Genomic DNA, 26,765 nt, shown 5'->3' with positions numbered 1-26,765 from the left:
AGCTGCCACCCCATTTGGCAGCTTTGTTTTGAAAGAAAAGTTGTGGCTCATCGGACATTATGAGAGAAATCTCTAATGTCCGAGTGCAAGTGAATGCAGCACAAGACGCAAGCCTGTGTAACCCCTCCCCCCCTGACGCGAGCGTGGAAATATGATTGGCGGCAATTTCATTTGAACGGGGGACAGCTCAAAACGAGAAGCATTTCGGATCCAATAGTAGACGGAAGGAATGCAGGGTATTTGCGGGCGGATAATCCAAAAGTCAGCTCTTAAATTCTAACCCTATCGTCTATTCCTTGACCTCTGAGTGAAACGTCACGGGGGGTTAAGGGATAGTGGATAGGAGAATTCAAAGGACTTAGGAGAAGAGACTGCGGTACTTTAGAGAATCCGACTGCAATTTCACTATCCGACGTGTTTCTGATGCGCCAGCGGACGTCATGAATGTGGTCTGCTGCTGTGGGGAGAAACTATGGAAACTACAGTTTTTCTATACAGCGGACTACAACATGGATGTTTAATAAGAACGAGGGATACTGTAAACTCATCTAGAGACTCTGCACCGTGCTCTGATGCTGTTGCTTTGCTTTATGAACGTGGACAACAGAGAAACATATTCTTCATGACCAAAGTTGGAATTGAAATAAAAAAGGAAAGTGAAACTTCTGCTCATCACCCTCTCCCTCCGGTCCACATTAATACAAATGATCCCAATACGTATGATTGTATGAACTATTAAAGATCTTAAAATAAATACAAATGTATTATTATAAACGTTTAGTTCCTTAACATCGATCACTGTGTATATCACCATTCAAACATCTTTTAAAAGTTGAACAAACCCCACACAGCTCAGTGAAATGTTGACTTTATTTGATAATTTCAGTAAAAACTAACGTTCATATTTCTCTTTTTGATTATAATACTGATGAACGTTCAAACAAGCACTTTGGCAACTTACCACATACGTTTTACAAATGCTTAATAAGCACCGTAACTTTCATGATATCATTTATCCGTCATAATCGGTTGTTTCCGTGAACGGCCCCCCGACTGTTGTGTGACGCAAATTACTGTGGCTTGCAAGGCATTTGTGGGGCAGCATTTTCTCCTCTCCTTTCGGTGACGGAGGTCCAGTGGTTCCTAAGCTAAAGGAGGTATAAAGGAAGTTTGAAACCTCCTTTCCTATCATTCTAGGAGAATTGGAACGGCACTTATCATGGCTGCCACTGAGGGACTTCCGGGTCATTTCACTCCGTTAGGAAGGTTCCTAAGCTAAATGGGACTATTCGACTTCAGCCTTGTGGAAATGTATGTAAAGTATTATGCAGAAGATGTGATGCAGCATATTTTTGGTATATTCATTTTAATGTCACCCATATATAAGAGGTGTATTGCATCATGTTATCCCTAATATACTGTATGTGTGGATTATATACATTCCTGTGTGTTAATAGTTGAAGGAACAAAGTACATTTTTTCCTCTTAAATATAGAGAGGTTTTTTATAGATTCCTGATAAACAATGTTCCCTTTTTCTTAAAAGTAGATTAGCGCAATAGTCTTTTTCTTTTCACTTTTACCCTTTTATCAAAAGGGTGTTTTTAGGCTATTTTTGAGGAGGGTAAATGCAGAAATTACTTGTGAGTTCTGTTTTAAGTGAAAATATTACCCCTTTGAGTGTTTTTCTTGGTTAACCATTAGATATAATGGTTAAATTATTCGTTAAGTTAATGATGCACATCCTGCAGGCCTTGAGAATTGAGTCACACAGTTAAGAGAGACCAATGGCTCCTTCTGATTCTGTGGTAACTGACTTCGGGTGGATGGAAGTTCAGAGGCTATGAAGACAGTTAAGCTTTGTTGGACAAGTGTCTTGAGGAGGTCATGAGATGATGACTGTTACATTTCCAACAAGTATGGCTTTCATAAAGAAACACATATGACTAGTGTGATAAACTACATGATAAGATGTGTTTTGTTGCAAAGTGAGCCTGTTTTTTGTTCACTGTGACACAGCATCTTTTGCATCTCCCAATGAGATGACCTGAAAAGATGACCAGCTGACCTAACCCCTCCTGTTTATTCTTTGTATATCTCCTGTTGAGTCCTGGCGTTCGCTCTCTCTTCTCGGGCTGCCAGGACCGAAGGATCTACGCAGCACGCCGCAACAAGGGCAGGAGTACTCCTAACATTACAGTATAATTGTATTGTATTATATTGTATTGTAATGTATTATATTGCATTGCATTATTACCTTTTATAATTAAAACAGATTATTGTTTAACTGGTATCCTGGTGTTCTCTGATTTCCTTCCCGTTTATGATTTTAAGCAGGACCTCAAAACTCCGACAGCCTCGGTGTATGCTCTGCTGTCCTGATTAAAACAGCGGGCCCAAATCCTGGATGGGCGGGCCCGACCCCCATGGGGCCCGCCCCTGGGCCCGCCCTTTGACGCTGGGTCTGGGGCTCCGGTGTTATGCCGTGTTATGTATGCCCGCCAAAAGGAAATTATACCGTTTCCAAACCGTACAAATCATTGAAATGTCTGTGAGTTTTGGCCAGGGTCGGCTCTAGAACAAATCGAATGGGGGGGCAATCATTTACCAAGGGGGGGCACACACTGCCGTCAACAACCAACACACAAACACCAACGCAACTTCAATTTAAAAAAACATGCTGTAAAGTCTATTGTCTTTCACATACATTTGCAGGGTGTGTAGTGCTATTTTCTAGCGCACCTATGACTTGTGCATACATGCACGGTCTGTGGCGCGACCCACCAAACAGAAACATATGGACATAGGCCACGATATAAAAAATTGTACAAATGTATTAGTATCCTATCCATGTGAACATGTTTTAGGTGGGGTGGACCTAACCTCCTCTAGGAGGGTCTGGGCCGGGGGCATGCTCCCCCGGGAAGATTATTTTTAAAATATTGAAGTTAAATGCATCAATCTGGTGCACTTTGAGAGGCCTACATCTCTCAGCATCCATATGAAACAGAACTGTACACAGATTTACTTTTTCTTTATGGATATGTTACTAATCACTCCCCTTTTAAACTGTATTCTTGTGTTACTGAATTATTTCATACCCGTTTTTCATTTATTCTCTTATTTTTTTTAATAACTATAATGATCATATAAATGTGTTCCTCGCAAATACTTGTTTACATAAATGGTGACCAAACCGTTTGAGACCCACTGAGATAACTACACTAAAGTGAACTATCTAAACACTGAGAGAGTCCTTACCTCACTGAGCTGACGTTATAAGATCCTCTCAGTCTGACAGGAGAGGACTCTCCTCCACCTTGGTGTAGAAACAGCCCTTTATATCCATTAGCATAGCTAGCTAACCAGATGCTAACAACAACATTCCACGTTACCGCTCGCGCACTCACAAAATGCGCTCGTGCCACACACACACAGAGCCGAGCTTGAATGAAACACAGAGACCCATGTACTTGTACTGTACTGTATATCATATTATTTTCGATGGCTTTACTGTATAATCAGTGTAACAGATGAACAGATCGCCACTGGGCTTTCATCTAAACACACAGCCAAGTAATGATAACAAAACAAAGGTCGGGGGTCATTGGTCAAGCAACACACCAATCAGAGAGCAGCAGTGAGCACACCTCAGGCTGTGTTTTATATTTGTATTCTTTATTTCTGATGTATTCACACAAAAAACCTTTAGTGGAAACGTTTTCACTTATATGATTAAAAAAAAAAAAAAACGGCCAAAGTGGCAAGGCTTGCCCACCCTGCGTTGGGGGGGCACAGTGACTCATTACGGGGGGCATGGCCCGCGAATAACCCCCCATGACGCCGACCCTGGTTTTGGCTTTACGCTGTGCACGCTCCCACGAGCGTGCTCTCTTCCCCCCAGTAAAGGCCGTCGGGTAATACTGGATTTTGAACGGCGGGCAGCAAAAAAAGTCTAGCGCAACCTCTGCCCCACGCAGTCTGCGTTGATCTGCGTTGTAGGGAGGGGCGGGCCTGCCAGAATTAATGCGGTTCGTACCAAGACAGTAACCACATGTTAGGTGCATGTTGTATGTTGGTGTTTGTCAGTGGGGAAACGGCGTTAGGTTTGTAACTCAATATGTTAAGGTATTGGACTGTTGGTCAAACTAAATGGGCTGAGAATCCCTTTGCTTTTTTAATTAAAGGTAAGGATTTATTCATAATTTTTGTTTGTTTGCCCTAGAAAATTCCTTAATACATTTACAATCAATACAATTACTACTAGTTTAACTGTGTTACCACATGCTTGTTTTATGTTTTATTTTCCACATGTAATCCTTTCTTAAAGGTTAATGTAATCAACAATATTTAAAGTGCATATGTTTAACCTTGGGCCAGGTGATAAGAGTTTCCCCCTACTGCCTGTTTGAGTGGTTGCTATTATCATGGTTCAAACCACTCTGTTTCTAATTAAATCGAATACATTTGTATTTATATAGCCCAGTATCACAAGTTACACATTTGTCTTATGGGACTTTGCAGTCTTGAAGAAATCAACATAAAACTACAACATAGACAACCCAAAGGACAACCAATTATAATGTGAACATTTTAAAATAAAGGATTTTGACGGTGTTCATTGCAAGCCTCAGCCAGCCCTAACTATAAGCTTCATCATAAATGCTCTCAAATGTGGAGAGGGTGTCTTTCTTCCAAACACAAACCGAAGGCTCTGGCTCCCATTCTACTTTTAGAGACTCTAGGAACTACTAATAACCCTGCTGCATGGACTAGTTTTTCTGTATCGTTTGAGGCAGGATGTGCCTGATATTTGCAATATTACATAGATGAAGGTCCGTTAGGCATTCCTGAAGTTTATTTAGTTGATTGTTTTTATCTGGTTTGATCAATAGATTAAGTTGGGTATCGTCTGCGTTACAGTAAAGGTTTTTGGGTTGATTCCTTATAAAATTGCCTAAAGGAAGCATATCTAAAGTAAACATTTTGTTAGTGCATCTGCCCCAGGCAACCCCTAGACACCACATACAGTACATAGTATCTACAATAATTGAATCCTAAACATTACAAACTGACCATCTCGGAACACAATGCAAATGGTGTGTGAGTGGGCATGAAGAGTTGCAGAGATATATTTGTGGCTCATGTCTACTGTGATCCTTGGGATAATGCATGCATCACTACAGAGCAAATGTAACATTTTGCTAAACAGAAACAGCACAGTTGTGTTCTGTTTGTGTTTTATCTTTAAGCAGCATATTCTGTCTCGCTCTCAGGAAGTGGTTTATCAACATCTACATAGAAGTTGAAATGCACTCTGAAGTTTCTACCTATTGCATACAAAGAAAGGCTCCAATAAAAGCTGCAAGGTGACAAAGAAAGGTTGAACAAGGCAAACAGATGAAAACCGACCTCCTACTGCTGCGCCCCACCAACCCGCAGTCAAACAATCGCGATCTCCCCGCCTCTTGTTCAGGACTCCCATCAGCCTCGCAGTGGGAGGTGTGGTCAGAAAGAGGAGGAAATTGCTCTGAATTTGTGGGTAATTGAAAACACCTATTCCCCTGTGTCTCCATCTCCACCTGCTTTAAAAACCTCCACACCCCTTCTTCCTCCCCTGCACCCACCTTCTATACTACACTCTAAATGGCACCCCTTCCCTATCTGTCCTCCATCTCCCACTGGACTGAATTGATGCAAACGATTGCGCATCCATTTTTCTGTCTGGAAGAGAACTGACCTACTTGTGTGGTTCGTTCTCTGTGTCCTTCCCCACCTTCTCCCAATTGCAGGTATTGATGCCCCGCCATTGTTTCCCCCTGCCCAGGGGTGGAGTGGTTTGTGGGAAAATTGGGGAACCCCTCAGGTGTTTGATGGCTTTTTATTGATTCACACCAGACTCTCCAGCTCCATTTACCCTCTGCTACGCCGTGCAAGCTTTTCAGATAGGCTGTATCTGCAGAGGCAGCTATTGTTGAGATTGTTATTCTGTTCTACAGATGCATAAGCACACATTTTCTTTTCATGTGTGGCTGATCAATGCAGACAAAAGGAAATGTTGTGGTGTTACTGCATCTCAAATGAAAGCTCTACTTTTGAACATCTCTCATTAATTGCAGTTTTTGTCATATTAACAAATAAACAACCTCCATCTTTCTTTATAACTAATAACTTAAACAAGCATCCAGCAGTGAAAAGGAATATTTTTAAAAACACCAAAACAAGTATCTTTTATTCAGGGTAATTTAGGGAAACAGCAACAAAATAAGCAAGGTTCCAGTGGTACAGAGTAACTTGAAATATAATGTTTTCATATAGCATTATTTTTTGGACTAATCTGCAACAATAGTCAGCAATGTTTTTTATCAATATTTTCAGTTGAGCATTTAGTGTTAACCAAACTGAGCATTTATGTAACAGACCTGGTGGAAGATTCTGACGGCTGATATTTACCCTACCTATTTTAATTCAATTTGGCTTCATTTTGATTGTGAAATACTGCACAGTTCGAACCGGAAAACTGCATGTTGAATCGCATCGCTCTCAGGGTGTTTCTCAATGTCGAGTACGCTTGCTTGGTAGCACATGTGTTCCGAGTCACTTGCTTCAGAAGCGAGGCGAGAATACTTCATGGCATTTGGAAAACGAAGAGTGGAACAGGCGAGCAAGTGTGCGTCATATGAGAGGACCCGCCTTACATTTTCCACCATAGATTTGGGGAAATTCGCAAATCCGTGCGCAAATCATTACATTATATGTCACTTGTTAGACGCTTTTATCCAAAGCGACTTACATACTCAATACTGTGGTCAATCCCCACAGGAGCAATTTGGGGTGAAGTGTCTCAGGGACACAACGACATGCTGACTGCAGTGGGGTTTGAACCTGTGACACCCTGATCTAAACACCAAGGCTCTATCCACTGCACCACACGGCTCCCCTCAAATAATTGTGGGGATTTTAAGACCGCAGAGTCTACACATGTGCAGCCTCGAAATTTCTCGCTACGAAGTACGCCGGGCTCGTTAGAATTCCAAGTAAGCTGGACATTGGAACAGTCCTTCGGCGGCAGTCGATGGCGTAGTAAATAGTGGCTCTGGAGCAGCTTTACTCGACATTGAGAAACGGCCCCAGTGACTATCAGCTGCTGCTAGCCTGCACTGAGCAGTTAAAGTCAGTGTTTCCCATACATCGATTCACTTGTGGCAGACCGCCACAATTGAATATCGTCCGCCACAAAAAGATCTCATGAAAAAAAAAGAATAATAATTAAATGTCATGGTAATATTTGGCTAGATAGAGTTTATTGATATTGCGGAGAGCCCATTCTCACTACTTTTAATTCTGACTGTTGTGGCTCGACAGTTATGTTATGTTTTCTAGTCTAGTCTTGTAAGTAATCCTTCCCTCTCATTCCAGATCCCACACTTCTTTGTGTGTTTCCCGCCCTTGAGATTGCTTGGCCCTGCCCTGATAGTTTTCACCTGTGCCCAAATCTGTGTGCATCTGGACCTGGTGACGACATTACCTATTGACGCAGCAACCACTGTAAGTTATATTCTTGTTTAATTAGACTTCTCTGTTTCATTTATTCGACTCTGTATAAATTGTTATTGTAGCTTAAACGGCTAAATCGCGTTTGAGAGATTTTAAATCTCAGATCTGCTCAGGCGAAACCTGCTTTACAGGTCTCAGCACTCAAGCCTGCATTAATATAGGCAGGGCCAGTCTATTGTCGCCCATCAGCTGTAGATAGTTAACTAATTAGAGGGTCGTGGCCCTACAGCTGTGAGAACTGAGCAATCAGGCGTCCATTTGGGTAGCTCTTTCCTGGAGCGTCAGCTTCAGCGTCAGACAGCCGAAGACTGACAAAGACATTGGAGTCCTACGGGAATAAGACTGACAAAGACATTGGAGTCCTACGGGAGTAAGACTGACAAAGACATTGGAGTCCTGCGGGAGTCACGAGGGAGGCAAAGAGGAGGCAAATCCTACTCTGATTGAGCTGGTGTCTTATTTCTCTTTTCTTTAGTTTTCTAGCCCCTCATGCTATAATCATGTGTATTTTCTCCATTCCTGTTCATGTGTCTTCTCGCAATTATCACTGGCCCCGTGTATCTCCTAATCCAGGGGTGCCCACACTTTTTGGGCTGGTGAGCTACTTTTGAAATGACCAGCTCACCGAGATCTACCAACCAAAAATAAAATCCCAAATTGCAAGGGTTGCTGAATAACACGTTTTATTTATACATGGGATAATAGGGCTGCAACGACTAATTTGATAATCGATTAATCTATCGATGAATGAAACGACTAATCGACTATTCAGACTATTACTGTATGCCTTGCACAATTTCTCAAACGCTCTTGTTTAGCCATCAACTTTTAGATTTAGCTTGAGGTTGTTTTAGGCATGTGGAAACTAACAATGAAGACAATAAAGATTAATACTTGATTCAAAAATACATATATTATTAAATTAACAAATTGTTTACAAAATTAACATTGCTTTTTATTTAAATAAAATAAATAATATTTCGCATCAAAAGAAACAACAATGTTTTAACAAATCGTATTAAATAATCTGATGACAGAACTGTGAACAGAATAGCTGAAACTTTAACAAAATAAAGAGTAACTCAGTTACCTCTAATCATTACCCCATGTTTGAATCATTGAGTTAACTGCGTGTGTTGCTGCTAGCATACATAACACCTGACGTGGAAACGTTACTCGTGGATGGGGCTGCAGAGCTGCCATTTGCGTAATCCTCCCTCAGGGAACTTATTCCGGTGTGAACGCGATCGGCACTTTAGTTCCATGGGGAACTAAGTGCTGGGAAACTAAGTACGGCAAAGTACTTGGTGTGAACGCGGCTATTGGTGCTCTAGGAGGAGATTCAGGCGATATAAGGGGGAGGGGGGGGGTTACCTTGGATGCTGATGGCTAATGGTTACACAAGACAACACATCGTTATGACATCATAAAGTGCCAAAATCTGATCAGCTCATTTTCAGACAGGTTTTTATATAAATGGATCAAAAAGAGAGAGAATCTTTGTTCCTGAAACTTTCAGAGTCTCTTTCCACAGAGGGGACACATGTTGATGTAGAAGAGACATGAAGAAGAGGGGACACATGTTGATGTAGAAGAGACATGAAGAAGAGGGAACACATGTTGATGTAGAAGAGACATGAAGAAGAGGGGGACACAATGTTGATGTAGAAGAGACATGAAGAAGAGGGGACACATGTTGATGTAGAAGAGACATGAAGAAGAGGGGACACCATGTTGATGTAGAAGAGACATGAAGAAGAGGGGACACATGTTGATGTAGAAGAGACATGAAGAAGAGGGGACACATGTTGATGTAGAAGAGACATGAAGAAGAGGGGACACATGTTGATGTAGAAGAGACATGAAGAAGAGGGGACACATGTTGATGTAGAGGAGACATGAAGAAGAGGGGACACATGTTGATGTAGAAGAGACATGAAGAAGAGGGGACACATGCTGATGTAGAGGAGACATGAAGAAGAGGGGACACATGTTGATGTAGAAGAGACATGAGAAGAGGGGACACATGTTGATGTAGAAGAGACATGAAGAAGAGGGGACACATGTTGATGCAGAAGAGACATGAAGAAGAGGGGACACATGTTGATGTATACGAGACATGAAGAAGAGGGGACACATGTTGATGTAGAAGAGACATGGAGAAGAGGGGACACATGTTGATGTAGAAGAGACATGAAGAAGAGGGGACACATGTTGATGTAGAAGAGACATGAAGAAGAGGGGACACATGTTGATGTAGAAGAGACATGAAGAAGAGGGGACACATGTTGATGTAGAAGAGACATGAAGAAGAGGGGACACATGTTGATGTAGAAGAGACATGAAGAAGAGGGGACACATGTTGATGTAGAAGAGACATGAAGAAGAGGGGACACATGTTGATGTAGAAGAGACATGAAGAAGAGGGGACACATGTTGATGTAGAAGAGACATGGAGAAGAGGGGACACATGTTGATGTAGAAGAGACATGAAGAAGAGGGGACACATGTTGATGTAGAAGAGACATGAAGAAGAGGGGACACATGTTGATGTAGAAGAGACATGAAGAAGAGGGGACACATGTTGATGTAGAAGAGACATGAAGAAGAGGGGACACATGTTGATGTAGAAGAGACATGGAGCAGTGGATTTTTCACAATAGGCGAGTTGTTTTCTACGTTGTGTTACCTGGAATAGGCGCGACCTTTTCCCGAGCGACCCACAGGAAATCTCCCACGTTGAGCTTCCTCACATCGAACGTCACTCCGTTCCTCTGCAGCTCTTTGACCAGATCCTGCTTGCAGTTTTTGCTTCCGCTTCACAAACACACCGACCGTTCAGGAAACACACACACACACACACGTTTGATTCACACAGTTTAAAACACACAGCGGTCTTACCCCGTTGTCTCAATGAAGTCCACACAGAGGATGATCTCGTAGGAGCCGGGAAGGAGACTCCAGGACTTTGGGTTTCTGCTCGGTACATTTCGGGGTTTCCCTGAAAAGAACATCCCAGGAACGAGAACCCTCGGCTGGGAAGCAGAGGAGGTCGGCCTCTCTGTAGGTCTGGAAAAAGACGGTTCAATTCCTTTTATTGTATTGACAAACAGTTCAACAACACAAGTGCAATCATAAAACATAATGGAGATATTTCGGTCTTAAATATATATTACTTACACATCTACAATTGGAGAGTTCATCAGAAACATTACAAGCTAAAACACACAAAGGAAAGTCTACCTATTTTCGTATATTAAAGTAGAAAGCACCGTATTTTTCTGTATTTACTTTTTACATGTATATAGTTGACCTATTTTTGCTTTGTACTTGCACCGTTCTATATATTTTTGGACTATATTTATTCCTTTTTATGTCGTAAGTTGTTGGAGGAGGCTGGGACTTAAGATTGTCAGAACCAAGACCACGTTATCTTGAATCTTGAATGTTTAACTGGTCTCTAAACACTTAGTCTATACAACATATGACAAAAGGAAAATAAAGGTACGACTTAAATGCATTTCAGAGTAGAGTTACTTGTTGAGATAATGATACGTTTTTGTCCCAGAAGTTTTGAAGCACACTCACTGTATTCTCTCCTCTTCCTTCTCCTCTTCGTCATCATCACTAACAGTGAGGTCCACAATCCCCGGGCCACCTTCTTCTCCCTCCTCCTGCTCGTTTCCTTCACTCCTGGCCTCCTCTCTGTCTCCTTCTGGACCTTTAGTTCCCTCTAAAGACTCGAGGCGCTCCCCTAAAGCCAGACCCTCTTCTGTCAGAGAATACCTGAAGAGGGAGGAAGAGTGAACTCCATTTAAACGAAAGAGAAGCCCCCGTTTCCACTTCAAAACACTCTGAATCTGAAATCGTACAGAAATAATGTGTGTGTCAATCCATCGTGTGTGTGTGTGTGTGTTTCCTCTGTACCTTGCAGGGTTGTGGGTCTTCATCATCAGGTTCTTCTGGATCAGAGTGCTCACTGAAGACCAGGCCGTGTACTTACTGCCCAGATCTGGCTACAGACACATAAAAGTTAACTGAATTAAAATACAAATATTCAGGACGCTCTGATCAGGGTACCCTGTGCCGTCATATCAGTCAATAAATGGCCAATAAAAAATTGTTCTCAAGCTAATTTTGTACCAAAAACATTAATATGTCATGCCTACAGACTCAACATTTGTTTTGAATAAAGAGTATTATTAGGAAGTATTTTCAATTGGAGTATTTTCTCTGCTTTTGACGACAATTTTTGAGTAATAATAATGGTTTATTGTTAACAGGACATCCCAACACAAGTCCCTTTTTATATATTAGTTTCAGAACATCGGTGTGTTCATTTTCACCACATAATCCTCCACAAAGAACTCCCTTAATATTGAGTAGAATAGAGAGTAGGAGTCAGCCATCTTGTTGTTGTTTTTTCAAAAATGGAATGCCTGGGCAAAGTTACCCAGAATGCATCTTCACTGTTGCCATGGCCACATCTCTACATGTGAGCATTGTGCAGAAATTCCAAGTGATGTCATGATGATGCTGTGATGTGCTTTGTGACATCATCGATAGTTCCAAATGGGAACCTGCAAGGAGACCAGTTTGAGTTTCAAGGCACAGCATATCTTGGCTTAGCAGAAACCAGTCTGACGCTGACAACACAAACAGTTAGGTATTACCAGTTGCTACTGTGTGTGTATCATTGTCATCTTAAAAAAACATGTCGTGCAATAAGGAACAAGCGGAATTGGGAGGTGACTACGCTGGAGTTAGGAGGAGTCTTGGGGCAGTTCAAGAACATCTCAAGACCCTACATGTGGAAATGCAATCCATACAAAAACAGTTCGGCAGCTTTCCAGCGCTGGGGGAGCAGTTTGACGCTCTGAAGGCAGAGGGACATGTCGCGAGGCGCAAGTGTGCCTACCTCGAAAAAGCAGTGAGGGTTCTTAGTGAGAAGATCGAAAATAACGTTACCGTAGAGGCGATGTTCCAGGGACTAATCCAGACAAACAAGGAATTGGAGCGTGAACGACAGATCCTCGAGGAACAGATGTTTGACAAGCTAGATGAGCTGGATAGCATCGATGCTATCAAAGCCGAGCATGAAGCTGCACTACGTGTACAGAGAGAGCTCGAAGCACAGATTAAAGAGGTGCGTTCATCGATCCAAAGCTATTCTGCTGCAGAGGAAACGCTTGATGCATTGAGAAGTGACGCAGAGGAAACCATCAGAGTAAATGGTGGCCTTGAGGAAGAACTTCAGTATCTCAAACAAAGGAAAGAGCAACTTCAGGATCGTTTCCAAGTGTCTAAGGCAGAGATAGAGACGGTTTTCCAGAAGAACCAGGCTCTGCAGCAGGAAGTGGACGATCTCTGCAGGGAGCTTGAAAATGAAAGCATGGTGCAGTTTGAGATGGACGAAATGAACCGGTCGAAATATGAGGAAATGAGCCAAACCGAAGACTTGCAAGAAGAGATCTTTGAGCTTTCAAAGAGGCTTCTGGGTTTAGAGGATCTTCTGGGGTCATACAACATTGCGAAGGAAGAAAAAGAGTTGATTTTCCAGCAAATGCAATTGTTGCAACAAAAGAAAGTCGAGTTGTGCCAAGAACTTGAGAACGAGGACACCATTAGGGAACGTTGCAACGCAATGGTGACAGAAAAAGCCGCTATGAGCCTCGAACATGTCTCCCTGCGAGAAGAAGTGTTGCAGCTCAAGAAAAGGCATCTGCGTTTCATGGACCTCGAGGACTCTTACAAGGAGGCGAAAGCTGAGAGAGAGGACGTTACGAGGAAGAACGAGGCTTTGTTTAAAAAGATCCAGGGTTTGAGCAATGAGGTTCACAAGGAAAAGCATCTCATGATCAATTACGAGGCTTTGAAGGCATCCAACGAGACCTTGAGGTGTGATAGTGCCGCCATGGCGAAGGATCTCGTGGAACTTAACCTAGAGATTGGTGTTTTGAGGAAGGGTCGTTCTCAGAACAAAACCCTGAAGGAAAAGATGAACGACCTGCAGTCTATGTGTGATGAGCCGCTGAGGGAAAGAAACACAGCGGTTCAGAATCCAAACGGCGATCAGGACCGAATGAACGGCTTGAATGTGAACAACGTCAGTCTTCACAATGACTTCCTTGAATCCAAGAAAACGTTTGGGGAGAAAAGAGCTCAGCAGGCCAAAAACACCGCGGATCAGAATCCAAACGGCGAACTCGGACAAAGGGTCCAAGAAGATCAAGACCAAATGAACGGCTTGAATGTGAAGATCGTCACCGTTGACAATGACTTCCTTGAACACATGAAAACGGTTCAGGAGAATTGAGCTCAGCAGGCCAGGAGATAAAAGCCACTAACTTATCCGTGGCATAACGGGTTTTCTCCGGGGGCACCGGGTTTTTCCCAAAATGTACGATTTAAAAAAAACAAACATTAGTAAGATGTCTTAGCATGACATCAGGGGGCTTAGATATTCTTCCAGCAAGCTACAATTACCACGAGATAAATACCACGGGTTAAAGTTCATTAACTTGTCCGTGGCATAACGGGTTTTCTCCGGGGGCACCGGGTTTTTCCCAAAATGTACGATTTAAAAAAACCAAACATTAGTAAGATGTCTTAGCATGACATCAGGGGGCTTAGATATTCTTCCAGCAAGCTACAATTACCACGAGATAAATACCACGGGTTAAAGTTCATTAACTTGTCCGTGGCATAGCGGGATTTCTCCGGGAGCGCCGGGTTTTCCCAAATGTACGATTTAAAAAAAACAAAAATATTATTAACATGGATCTTTTTTTAATTATTACATGTTACTTGTTAGACGCTTTTATCCAAAGCGACTTACATACTCAATACTGTGGCTCCCACAGGAGCAATTTGGGGTGAAGAGTCTCAGGGACACAACGACATGCTGACTGCAGTGGGGTTTGAACCTGTGACCCCCTGACCCCAACACCTAGGCACTAACCTACTACGCCACACGCCTCCAAACAAACACGGATCTTTAATACAAGCATCGGCCGGAGAAATTCACATCACAAGTCACACAGTCAAAGGTTCTGACTGCACGGGTGGGTTGCCATGTCAAATCTGATCCGCCTCGCATCTTGGTAGACCTTTTAACTAGTATACAGAGAGTCAATTGGGGGACGGTACGTGAACACCTGGGAACAATGGAGATGTCTCTGACATCCGTGGTGCTTAGAAGCCCGCGTTCTCACAGTCGTAAAACCCCCCCTGTGCCCGCCAGGTCAGGCCATAAAACCTGGTAGTATCAACATACGACTCCATTATCACATTCCTTACGGGAGATTAGAAGCAGGGATGGTCGTAAATGTCAACACACAGAATAGGTGTGATTTTTTTATTTGTGCTGTTGTTAAGTGTTTTTATTGTAAAGTGTTTTTATTGTAAAGTATTTTGATTGTATGTACAGCACTTTGACCAAAAATCGTTTTGAAAATGTGCTATATAAATAAAACTTGATTTGATTTAAATAGTTCATTATTCTGTGTCATAATAATGCTTCGTGGTCATTTCAGAGTGTCTACCCGTGTTAAACTGTTACAGCCCACACGCAATGATCCAATACTTCTACATATTGGTGTTTAATAATGTCAAAATAAATAAAAGGAGGTAAAAGACTGACAGTTATGCACCAGAACATCTCGATTAGTGCCGTCGTCATTTTAAGTTAAGTTGCTACGCCACTATTTTATCTTAGCGAAAGCAAAACGATAATCTTCAAATATATGAAATCATGTTTAAAATCATTAGTCGTGTCAAATCCTCAATTTATTTGGGTGTAATAAGCGGGTTTAAATGCACTTGTAACGAATACTCCACTCACCACAGAGAAGGACTTATCGCAGAGCTGCTGAGCTTCTGCTTGGAGCTCCATCTTAAACATGTAGCCTTTGCTGCCTGGGATCTGGAGGGACAGACATCAAATGAACCCACAATGCAAAACATGGAGGTATTTTGTGTAGATGTGAAGGAGGAAGGCGTACCTGAGACACTCTGTAAAGTGTGAGCAGAACAGCGTAGCCTCCAGACCAGGGGTGCCCACACTTTTTGGGCTGGTGAGCTACTTTTGAAATGACCAGCTCACCGAGGTCTACCAACCAAAAATAAAATCCCAAATTGCAAGGGTTGCTGAATAACACGTTTTATTTATACATGGGATAATAGGGCTGCAACGACTAATTTGATAATCGATTAATCTATCGATGAATGAAACGACTAATCGACTATTCAGACTATTACTGTATGCCTTGCACAATTTCTCAAACCCTCTTGTTTAGCCATCAACTTTTAGATTTAGCTTGAGGTTGTTTTAGGCATGTGGAAACTAACAATGAAGACAATAAAGATTAATACTTGATTCAAAAATACATATATTATTAAATTAACAAATTGTTTACAAAATTAACATTGCTTTTTATTTAAATAAAATAAATAATATTTCGCATCAAAAGAAACAACAATGTTTTAACAAATCGTATTAAATAATCTGATGACAGAACTGTGAACAGAATAGCTGAAACTTTAACAAAATAAAGAGTAACTCAGTTACCTCTAATCATTACCCCATGTTTGTATCATTGAGTTAACTCCGTGTGTTGCTGCTAGCATACATAATAACACCTGACGTGGAAACGTTACTCGTGGATGGGGCTGCAGAGCTGCTAGAAAGACAGTCGAGCCCGGTGCATTCCTCCGTCTGAATGTGGAGCACTTTTGATAAATGTTTAGACACACTGCTCGTGTTACCGCCCTCACATGCTGAACTCTCTTGGCAAGGAGCATTGTCCACCTCAAGACGGGTAACATTTAACCACACCTTGGAGCGCTTCTCTCCGCCATCTCCTCCGTGTGTTGCTGCTTGTAGCAGCCGCGTGTGTGTAAACTGCCCCGCCCCCTCGCGCACAGACCGGAGAGAGATCTCGTCTCGATTGGAAAGATCAAAAATACACCGACCATAGACGCATTTGTTTGTCTTTTTGCATGTTAGAAACGAGTTGGCGACACTAAGACTGCGAGATAATGTTTGTGTAGCAATAATACATGACCTTTCTCTTTCTCAACTCGCTACTCGGAGGGAAGTCGCTGTCATATGCCTTGTGAACACTCCGATAATGCCTCTCCACGTTACCTTTCTTTGGCAGAGCGACGCTTGCTTTACAAATAAGGCAAATAACCTTTGAATGTGACATCACAAACAAATATTCTTCCTCCCATTCTGGGTGGAAGTGGTTTGTCTTTAGCTTCTTGCTCGGTCCCGCACTCATTTTGTTGTTTGTCTCTTTAACTTAATTTGAGTTTTCCCGGCACTTGACTGATTTTGTATCGCTTTGCATTCTGGGTTAACAGACTGGAAAGCGATAGGTCGCTTTTTCTGTCAATCAAGTAAACTCCTGAATTAAGTGGCAGGGGCGCCAAGGGAGGAGGGATCAAAACCTGTTTTGTCTATTTTAACGGAGCTGGATTTTTTTTAAATGAATGACTCGCGATCTACCAGCATTGCCCTCGCGGTCGACCGGTCGCCCGCGGTCGATGTACTGGGCACCTCTGTCCTAATCGATATAACCGGCCTGCTCTCGTCTATCCCACGTGCTCCACTGAGATCCAACATCTAGTTTCAGGTGGCCTGTGGAATTGCCAGTCAGCTGTTCCTAAGGCTGACTTCATCTCTGGCTACGCCTCCCTGCAGTCTCTGGATTTCCTTGCTCTCACTGAGACCTGGATTACTCCATCCAACACATCCACCCCAGCAGCTCTCTCCACTGCATATTCCTTCTCCCATACACCCAGACCCACTGGCAGAGGAGGTGGCACTGGTCTCCTGCTCTCTCCCAAATGGAGCTTTTCCCTCTTCAAGCTACCTAACTTCACTCCTTCCACCTTTGAGTTCCATGCCGTCACAGTAACCCATCCTATACAGTTAACCATTGTTGTTCTCTACCGTCCACCAGGCGCCTCGGGGGACTTCTTGGAGGAATTAGATAATCTCCTCTCACTCATCCCTGAAACTGGCCCTCCCGCTGTACTTCTCGGAGACTTCAACCTCCAGACGGGGAAGATAGACGAACTAACATCTCTGTTAACCGCCTTTGCTTTCTCACTGTCTCCGTCCCCACCGACTCATAAAGCTGGCAATGTCCTTGATCTCATATTCTCAAGGAACTGCGCTACTTCTAACCTCTCTGTAAACCCGCTCCACACATCCGATCACTTCTTCATTTCATTCTCTCTATCCCTTTCCAAACATAACAAACTAATATCTTCCCATCCTGCACTTGTCCGCCGTAACCTTCGCTCCCTCTCCCCCTCTACCTTTGCCTCGTCGGTGCTCTCAGCCCTCCATTCCTCTGATTCGTTCCATCTCCTGCCTCCAAACTCTGCTGCAGAAACTCTCCTCTCTACTCTCTCATCCACTCTGGACTCGCTCTGTCCTCTCACATCTCGGCAGGCTCGTCAGTCCCCTCCTGCTCCCTGGCTAAATGATGCACTGCGTGCTAATAGAACCGTCCTTAGGGCAGCAGAGCGGAAATGGTGGAAATCCAAACACCGTGACGACCTCCTAACCTATCAAGCTCTCCTCTCCTCTTTCTCTGCTTCGATCTCTCAGGCAAAAAGCACTTTCTTTCAAGATAAGATCCAATCTTCCTATTCCAATCCTAAAAAACTATTTTCCATCTTCTCCACCCTCTTGGACCCTCCAAAAGTTCCTCCCCCCTCCTCACTTCTGTCAAGCAACTTTGTTAACCACTTTGAAAAAAAGGTTGATGATATTCGCTCTTCTTTTTCTGACTCACCTTTACTCACCGCTGGGTCACCAGACCCTCCTTCCACCAACACACTTACCTCCTTTTCCCCTCTCTCTCCAAGTGAGGTTCTTACCCTCATTACCTCTGCCCGCCCTACCACCTGTCCTCTGGACCCTATCCCTTCAAACCTCCTTCAGACTATCGCTCCTGATATTCTACCGTTTCTCACCCATTTCATCAACACTTCTCTAACTTCTGGTCACTTTCCAAACAGTCTCAAGGAGGCAAGAGTAAACCCTCTCCTAAAGAAACCCACTCTCAACCCGTCTGATGTTATAAACTACAGGCCTGTCTCTCTCCTCCCGTTCCTGTCTAAATTACTTGAACGCGCTGTCTTTAAACAACTCTCCTGTTATCTCAATCAGAACAACCTTCTGGATCTGCACCAGTCTGGTTTCAAGGCAGGTCACTCCACAGAAACTGCTCTCATTGCTGTCACGGAGGAACTGCACACTGCCAAAACTGCATCCCTCTCCTCTGTCATCATCCTGTTGGACCTGTCTGCTGCATTCGACACGGTGAATCATCAGATCCTCCTTCGCACTCTCCAAAAACTTGGAGTTTCAGGCTCTGCACTTTCCCTCCTCACCTCATACCTGAAAGACCGTACCTACAGGGTGACTTGGAGAGGGTCTGAGTCCGACCCTTGTCAATTAACTACGGGGGTCCCTCAGGGCTCTGTTCTTGGTCCCCTCCTCTTCTCCCTGTACACAAACTCGCTCGGATCAGTCATTAGCCCGCATGGTTTTTCTTACCACTGCTACGCTGATGACACCCAATTAATTCTGTCCTTTCCCCGCTCAGAGACCCAGGTCGTTGCACGCATCTCGCTTGTCTAGCTGACATCTCTCAGTGGATGTCTGCTCACCACCTCAAGCTCAACCTTGACAAGACTGAGCTGCTCTTCCTCCCGGGAAAAGATTGTCCCACTCTTGACCTAACAATCAACATCGGCACCTCAGTTGTTTCCCCGACTCAGACTGCAAGGAATCTGGGTGTGACCCTAGATAACAATCTGTCCTTCACTGCAAACATCGCTGCTACAACCCGTTGCTGCAGATACACGCTTTACAACATCAGGAAGATACGTCCCCAGCTGACTCAGAAAGCGACTCAGGTTCTGGTCCAGGCTCTCGTCATCTCACGCCTAGACTACTGCAACTCCCTCCTGGCTGGTCTACCTGCATGTGCCATCCGACCTCTGCAGCTCATCCAGAATGCAGCGGCTCGTCTGGTCTTCAACCTTCCTAAATTCTCCCACACCACTCCGCTCCTCCGCTCCCTTCACTGGCTTCCGGTAACTGCTAGAATCCACTTCAAGACACTGGTACTTGCTTACCATGCTGCGAATGGATCTGGCCCATCCTACATCCAGGACATGGTTAAACCGTACACCCCAGCGCGTGCACTACGCTCTGCATCAGCCAAACGACTCGTTGCGCCCTCGCTGCGAGGGGGACCCAAGTTCCCATCGGCGAAAACACGTGGGTTTGCTGTCCTGGCTCCAAGATGGTGGAATGAGCTCCCCATTGACATCAGGACGGCAGATAGCTTGCACATCTTCCGGCGCAAACTGAAAACTCATCTCTTTCGACTCCACTTCGAGCGTTAGAACTATTAACGAAGCACTTTTATACTAATAAAGGGCTGGCTTACCTAAAGCCAGTTGAGTAGCACTTGAAATGTTTGGCTCTATGAAACCTGATGTACTTATATGATTCTGTTTTCTTCAAGGTTGTGTCTTCCTGGTCGAATGTACTTATTGTAAGTCGCTTTGGATAAAAGCGTCAGCTAAATGCAATGTAATGTGCCCATCCCCCTCACCTATAAATAGCCCTTAGCCGCTTTCACACCAAGTACTTTGCCGTACTTAGTTCCCAGCACTTAGTTCCCAGTACTTAGTACCCCCATGGAACTAAGAGCCGATCACGTTCACACCGGAATAAGTTCCCTGAGGGAAGCCGCTGACGTCACTTATTCTGCTTTGGGTTTACTGGCAGGCCGCAAATAACTTCACCCGAAGTCCCCGGCCGGAAGTCCCCGGAGTTGGGGACTGGCTTCAGTAGAAGCTGCTGGGACTCCCAGCAGCTGCTACTGAAGGGCATTGGTGGAGAAGTCCATAGGGACTTGGCTTGGCAACTGGAAGGTCACCAGTTCAAGTCCCAGAAAGACCAAATGCTACCGAGGTGTCCCTGAGCAAGGCACCGTTCCCTAAAACTGCTCCCCAGCTATGGGCAAAATAGCAGGGGCAGATGGGGCTCATAGCCATGGAAGGCAACCCATCTAGGAGAAGGACACTCTGAACTAAAACCAGGACTGAGAGGAGTTGTGCCCCCCAGTCCTTAATCAGCTTAGTAAAGCCAACCATGAAGAACAAAGTCATCCCAAATCATATACTTCCAGCGGTAGGAGTCCGCAGGAACATCACAGCGGATGGGGAACTGGCTAGATGTATGGAGAACCGGGATGACTGGAAGCGACGATGGAGGGCTCGTCTGAGGACGACCTAGAGAGAGAAGCCTTCCGAGTAAATCGCCAGAACGCCGACACCTCCTCATCACTCCACCGCTCCCATGTTTTTTTTTTTTGTGTTGCCATAAGTTATTCTCTCTCCGTTGGTGCGCGGGGCTAATGCTAATGCTAATAATGCTAATGCCAGCAAATACAATGGCGGCTTCAAAAAACTTAACGGAACTAAACGGGAAAGTACGGGTAAAAGTACTCCGGTGTGAAAACGCCTCTTGTGTTTCTTTGTCCCTTGTCAGTTTGTTATGTTTCATGCTGTGAGAACCTGGGCCCTTTGACTCCTGAACTTTATAATTAGAAAATACCATTCGTCAAGTGAGTTTTGATTTTTGGAAAACCTTTTTCCCACTGGATGTGTGATTTTGAATTTGTAGAAAATAAAAAATTGTCCACGTGTAGTGAGACTTAATATCCGTTATTAAACTACTTTCTGTTTTTGGACAACTGAGAGAGAATTGTCATATTTACTTATTTTAAGAGCATGTGTTCTAATTTAGCTCCCTAAAAACAAGAATTTAATTACATGTTACCGCTTTTATCCAAAGCGACTTACATACTCAATACTGTGGGCAATCCCCAGGAGCAATTTGGGGTGAAGTATCTCAGGGACACATCGACATGCTGACTGCAGTGGGGTTTGAACCTGTGCTCCCCTGATCCTAACACCAACGCACTATCCACAGCGCCACACGCCTCCCTAAATCCCTAAATCTCATTTTAAGTAATTTGATGCTAAAAAGTACCCTAGTTTTGAGTGATAATAGGCTTCTTTTGCAATAAATATGCTTAACTAGATTGCTTGAAATTAGTCTTTTTAATCTTATTTCAAGATTGTATGATGACAGTCGGACAGCCTGACTTGTTTTAAGACATCTTATCAAGTGCAATTCACTTACTGCACTGGCAGCCAAATTTGCTTGTTTTAAGCGTAAGCATGCTTATATCTAGAACGTTTGGCCTTAAATTTGACAGGGCATTTTGGCAGTGCAGGGTTTGAGTAGCTTCATCCGTGTACTCCGCGATAGGTGTGCATGATTGCTTTCCTATCGTCTTCCGGCGGACAAAGTTGTGCAACACACAGGCGGCCTTCACACACAACTCTGTTACCTCCGGGCTGGTGGTGATGGCACGCCTGAACATTCCCCACTGAGATGAGAGGATGCCAAACGCACATTCAACCACCAACCTGGCCCGGCTGAGGCCGTAATTGAACATCCTCCTTTCACGTGTGAGGTGATGTCCAGGAAACGGACGCAGCAGGTTGTCCAGCAGCGGAAAAGCCTCATCCCCAACAAACACATCTGGAAGAAGGCCCAGCCGCTCTGCTCCTGGGATGACGGTGTCAGGTGGTAGCTGCAGACTGCCATCTCTGAGGCTCTCTCCAAATGCAGAATTCTGCAGGCTCCCACCGTCGCTGCTCCTTCCAAAGCCTCCAACATCCACTATCCTGAAGAGGTACTGGGCATCCACGACAGCCAGTAGTACCAAGGAGTGGGTGGACTTATAGTTGAAGTACAGGGACCCAGAATTTGCCGGAGCCTGGATCACCACGTGCTTCCCATCACCAACGCAATTCGGAAAGTTCCAGCGCTCCTAGAACCCAGCAGCGATGGCTCTCCAGTCCTCGGTCTGTGGTACCGGCATGGTCTCCTCAACCAGGGCGGTCCAGATGGCACCCGCAACCTCCTTGACGATGACAGCCACTGTTGCATGCCCGACCCGATAGCTGAATGCTATGGTCCTGTATGAGTCACGGCCTGCGTACACAGTAAATTCCAAAGTTAATAAAAGCTGTATACGTTTTTTGGGAGTTTGATTTATTTTAAATTAACACAAATACAAAATTAAAACCTATAATTGCACACTAGTAGTAATAATGATATGGCATTCATCACATTAGTATGCATGAAAAATGACAGGTGGGCCTGCCCCCAATTATGCTAATGAGCTAAGTCCCGCCTCCCTTTGTTCGAGGTGGATGTCACACCTAGGTGTGAATTCACACCTAGGTGTGAGATCCTTTGATGTGAGGGGTGAGGTGTCATCACACGTAGGTGTGAAATGCCCCCCTGTGTAGCGCCTTTGTTGTCTAATCCTTTGATGTGAGGGGTGAGGTGTCATCAAACGTAGGTGTGATTTCACAACGGCCTGTTATAAGCCTCTGATGTTAATCTAGGTGTTGATTAAGGCAGTCTCCTTGAAGTTGTGCGTGAGACTGTCTCGCCCCCGTCCCCTCACAGCCCCGGCCTCTCCCCCTTTCTCCACCCCTTCCTGTCACATGATATGAGGCCAGAAGATAGTGGGGGGTGGAGTTAGGTAAAAAAGAAAGAAATCCGTGCAGACTAAATAAAAAGCCAGTCCTTTCCACTCATCAAGTCACCTTTCAAAAAAGAAAAATGGCCAAGAGACGCATCAATATGGGTTTAATCAGCGAGATGCCTGTGACAACTTACCGCCATCCATCGGGAGAGCCAGTCAAGAAACGGATGCAGTATCTGTGCCAGGGTTCAGACCCTCCGTCTGAGGCTCTTCATGAAGAAAGGAGTCTGGATGTGTGAGACTGTCTCCCCCCCGCCCCCCTCACACCCCTTCTTCTCCCCCGCTTTATCTCCCCCCTCCTGTCACCCCCTGATTTTGCTGTTATCCTATGCCAGAAAGATAGGAGGGTGGAGTTAGTTTAAAAAAGAAATACGCTCAAACTAAATAAAAAACCATTAATTTTCACTCACTAAGTCACCTAAAACTTTTATTGTCCTCTCTAAATTAGATTAGTTTTTTTAATATGATTTGTATTAACTAAAGATCTTATTTTTTTAAGTTGTATGGCTTGTGAACTAATGTGTAATTACTTTATTAACTATAAGGAAGTCTCTCTTATGAAGAGGGGTAATAATAATTTAAAATATCTTAATGACCCCCTGATCTTGTATTTTTAATGTTTAATTACTTCACACAACTTTGAAAGCCCCTATGAAGTTCTTGTTAACCAAGGATGTTCTTTTTTAAATTGTATGACTTGTAAACTGGATGTTCTGTTAAGTTGTATGGCTTGTGAACTAATGTTTTAATAATTGTATTAACTACAAGGAAGTCTCTTTGAAGATGGTATTAATAGTTTAAAGATCTTAATGCCCCCTTGATCATGTATTTTTGTATTGTTTAATTACGTTATTAACTATAAGGAGGATACTCTTGCCAAGTTACTTTTAGACACACGTTTATGTATGCAAAACCTTAAAACTAGAAAATGAAGTACATTGTCTGATTAGATTTTTTTCTTAAAGACTGTTTCTCTAAAAGGCAAGTTTGTGACTTTAACACTTTTTATTGACACTGGGCAGATTTGTGTGTAATTCTCTCACAAAGGAACAGTAAGGTTTTTATGTATGCAAAACCTTAAACATTTTTGAAACCAAGATACTTTTGTGATACACTTTTATGTAGGAACATTTTACAACTGGTAGAATGTCATTTACTTTGTAACAAATGTATTTTCTTAAAGACTGTGACTCTAAAAAGGCACGTTTTGTGATTTTAACACTTTTGTACTGGCACTAGGCAGATTTTGTTTTTTCTCTCGTTGTGTTTCTCTTACTTGTGGATACAGTTTTACGTTGGTCAACTGTACAACTGGTAGAAAGTTAAGTACTTTTTCTGAACAGATTTTTTTAAATAATCAAACTCTAAATGGTAAGTTTGTGATTTTTACACTTTTTACTGACACTCGGCAGATTTGTGTGTAATTCTCTCACAAAGGAACTGTAAGATACACTTTTTTATGTATGCAAAACCTTAAACATTTTTTAAACCAAGATACTTTTATATACAGTTTGGTGTCTGAAAACTTTACAACTGGTAGAATGTCAGTCACTTTGTAACACTACAGTGACTGATTTTCTTAAAGACTGTGACTCTAAAAGGCAAGTCTGTGATTTTAACACTTTTTTTACTGACACTAGGCAGATTTGGGCTTTTTTTCTCTTGCCAAGATACCTTTAGACACACTCTGAGGTATGCAAAACCTTAAAACTAGAAAATGAAGTACATTGTCTGATTAGATTTTCTTTAAAGGCACTTTGAAGAAGAAGACTAATAACTCTTTTTTTTTCTCTCGATACTTACTTTTCTTTAAAGTAAAATAAAAATGGGAAACAATATGCAAAACGCTCTGTATATATTGATCATAATATATATCAATATCACTTTTTTTATTTTTTAAAAATGTCCTATTTACATTTTAATTTTTTCACACACAAAATCAATAGTTATACTGATTGTAACATCCCCAGGACCGTCTCCATCTTATAATTCCCCAGATTACTGGAAATATCATGATGGAGTTTTTTCACTTCAGTCAGAATATTCATGTGTATGCTGTTTTCGACACAAAGATGCATTACATCTACAAACAGAGTATACAATGAGAGCACATGATACACTTTTGATGTTTGTTTCATTTATTCGGTAATGTTACAGAATGTTTCGGAAAATGAAGATTCCAGGACCACTTTAAATGTTTCGTTTACAATCGTTTCCCAATGACCCGGAATAGTACTGCCAGAACGAACGATATCCAAAATGTCTTCCAGTTTACAAACTTCAACCATTCTGTTTACACGAGGGTCACTACTCGTTCTGTTTTCAATCGTCCTCATCACTACACTTATTAAAAGGGTATTGACTATATTATGATTAGGGTTGGGTATCGTTTGAATTTCCACGATTCTGATTCCGATTCCGATTCTACTTTTCGATTCCGTTTCTTAACGGTTCTCAATTCCGATTCTTTGAGGGGCAGGGTAAAAAAATGATACATGCTTCTTCCACCAAAAAAATTACATTTATTCGAGAAACTTTTACACAGGTTAGTTTACAGTAATATTCACTGCTATGTAACTGTAACCTGAGAACCACTGAAGCTACAACAGTGCAACAGTCCAACTTTTAAAGGAAACCCCCCCCTCCCCATTTAAAAACAGTTCTTGTTGAGAAAAACAAGCATATCTGCCTTCTCGGGAAGAAATGTTTGAACATTTTAAAGTAAAATGCTTCAATCTGGTGCACTTTAAGCAGAATGACTAGAGACTAGATCTAGGGGGTACAACTCTAAACACCCATATGAAAAAGATCGGTTTACATTTTAATAATTAAATAAGTATGTGAACATAACCAATAACCTACCACAGCCAATAACAAATACATATAACGTATTCTATTTTTGTTGTTCATTCATATCTTATTTTACTATTTTATTGATGCATATTTTTTTATCTCTCCAGTTTAAAACAATATGTCTGGTTTACTGTCCTATAGTATACATTGGAATGATTTCAAACTTGTTTTATCCCAATAATTATAAAGGAGTGCCTTGGAAATATGTGTTTACATAAATTGTGATCAAAACGTTTGAGACCCACTGAGATAACTTAGACTAAAGTGAACTATATAAACACTCAGAATCCTTTACCTCACTGAGCTGTAGTTATCAGCCTCTCAGTCTGACTGGAGATGACTCTCCCTCCACATCATTGTAGAAACATATTCTTCTTCCGTTAGAGCAGCTAGCACCAGATGCTAATAACAACAGCGCCCTCCCTTTCTCCCTCGCTCGCTCCCACGCTCACTCGCACTTTGGCTGTGAGCTGCGGGTGCCAGATAAACCAACATCCCCCATTTTCATCACTTACAGCGCCCATCGTACAGGGCAAATGAAAAGTGTAACCGGGATGAAAAGGGTGTTACATTTACTTAATTATGAATGTTGTTACATCAAGGCCGAAAATTAGGATTAGCACCAAAGGTCAAAACTTTTTTTTTCCCTCCCAGAGCTGTCAGCTCAGCGCCTCCACAGATCTGGCGC

At 42.9% G+C, this 26,765-nt stretch overlaps 1 protein-coding gene across 1 annotated transcript; it reads right to left on the bottom strand.

The window, feature by feature from the left end:
• Positions 1-10,222: 10,222 nt before the first annotated feature.
• On the bottom strand, positions 10,223-15,600 carry LOC117544070 (crossover junction endonuclease MUS81-like). The gene is made up of 6 exons (XM_034212858.1): positions 15,560-15,600; positions 15,400-15,480; positions 11,484-11,572; positions 11,145-11,342; positions 10,458-10,625; positions 10,223-10,373 (listed from the first exon to the last, which is right to left on the bottom strand). The coding sequence occupies exons 2-6, from the start codon at positions 15,457-15,459 to the stop codon at positions 10,232-10,234; spliced, it is 657 nt and encodes a 218-aa protein (XP_034068749.1). The 5' UTR covers positions 15,460-15,480; positions 15,560-15,600; the 3' UTR covers positions 10,223-10,231.
• Between the last annotated feature and the right edge of the window lie 11,165 nt (positions 15,601-26,765).

Source organism: Gymnodraco acuticeps, unplaced genomic scaffold, assembly GCF_902827175.1.
Source record: "Gymnodraco acuticeps unplaced genomic scaffold, fGymAcu1.1, whole genome shotgun sequence".
In the NCBI taxonomy this organism is placed as follows: domain Eukaryota; kingdom Metazoa; phylum Chordata; class Actinopteri; order Perciformes; family Bathydraconidae; genus Gymnodraco; species Gymnodraco acuticeps.
Note: the sequence above shows the minus strand (reverse complement) of the source record. Positions and strands in the feature narration are given on the sequence as shown.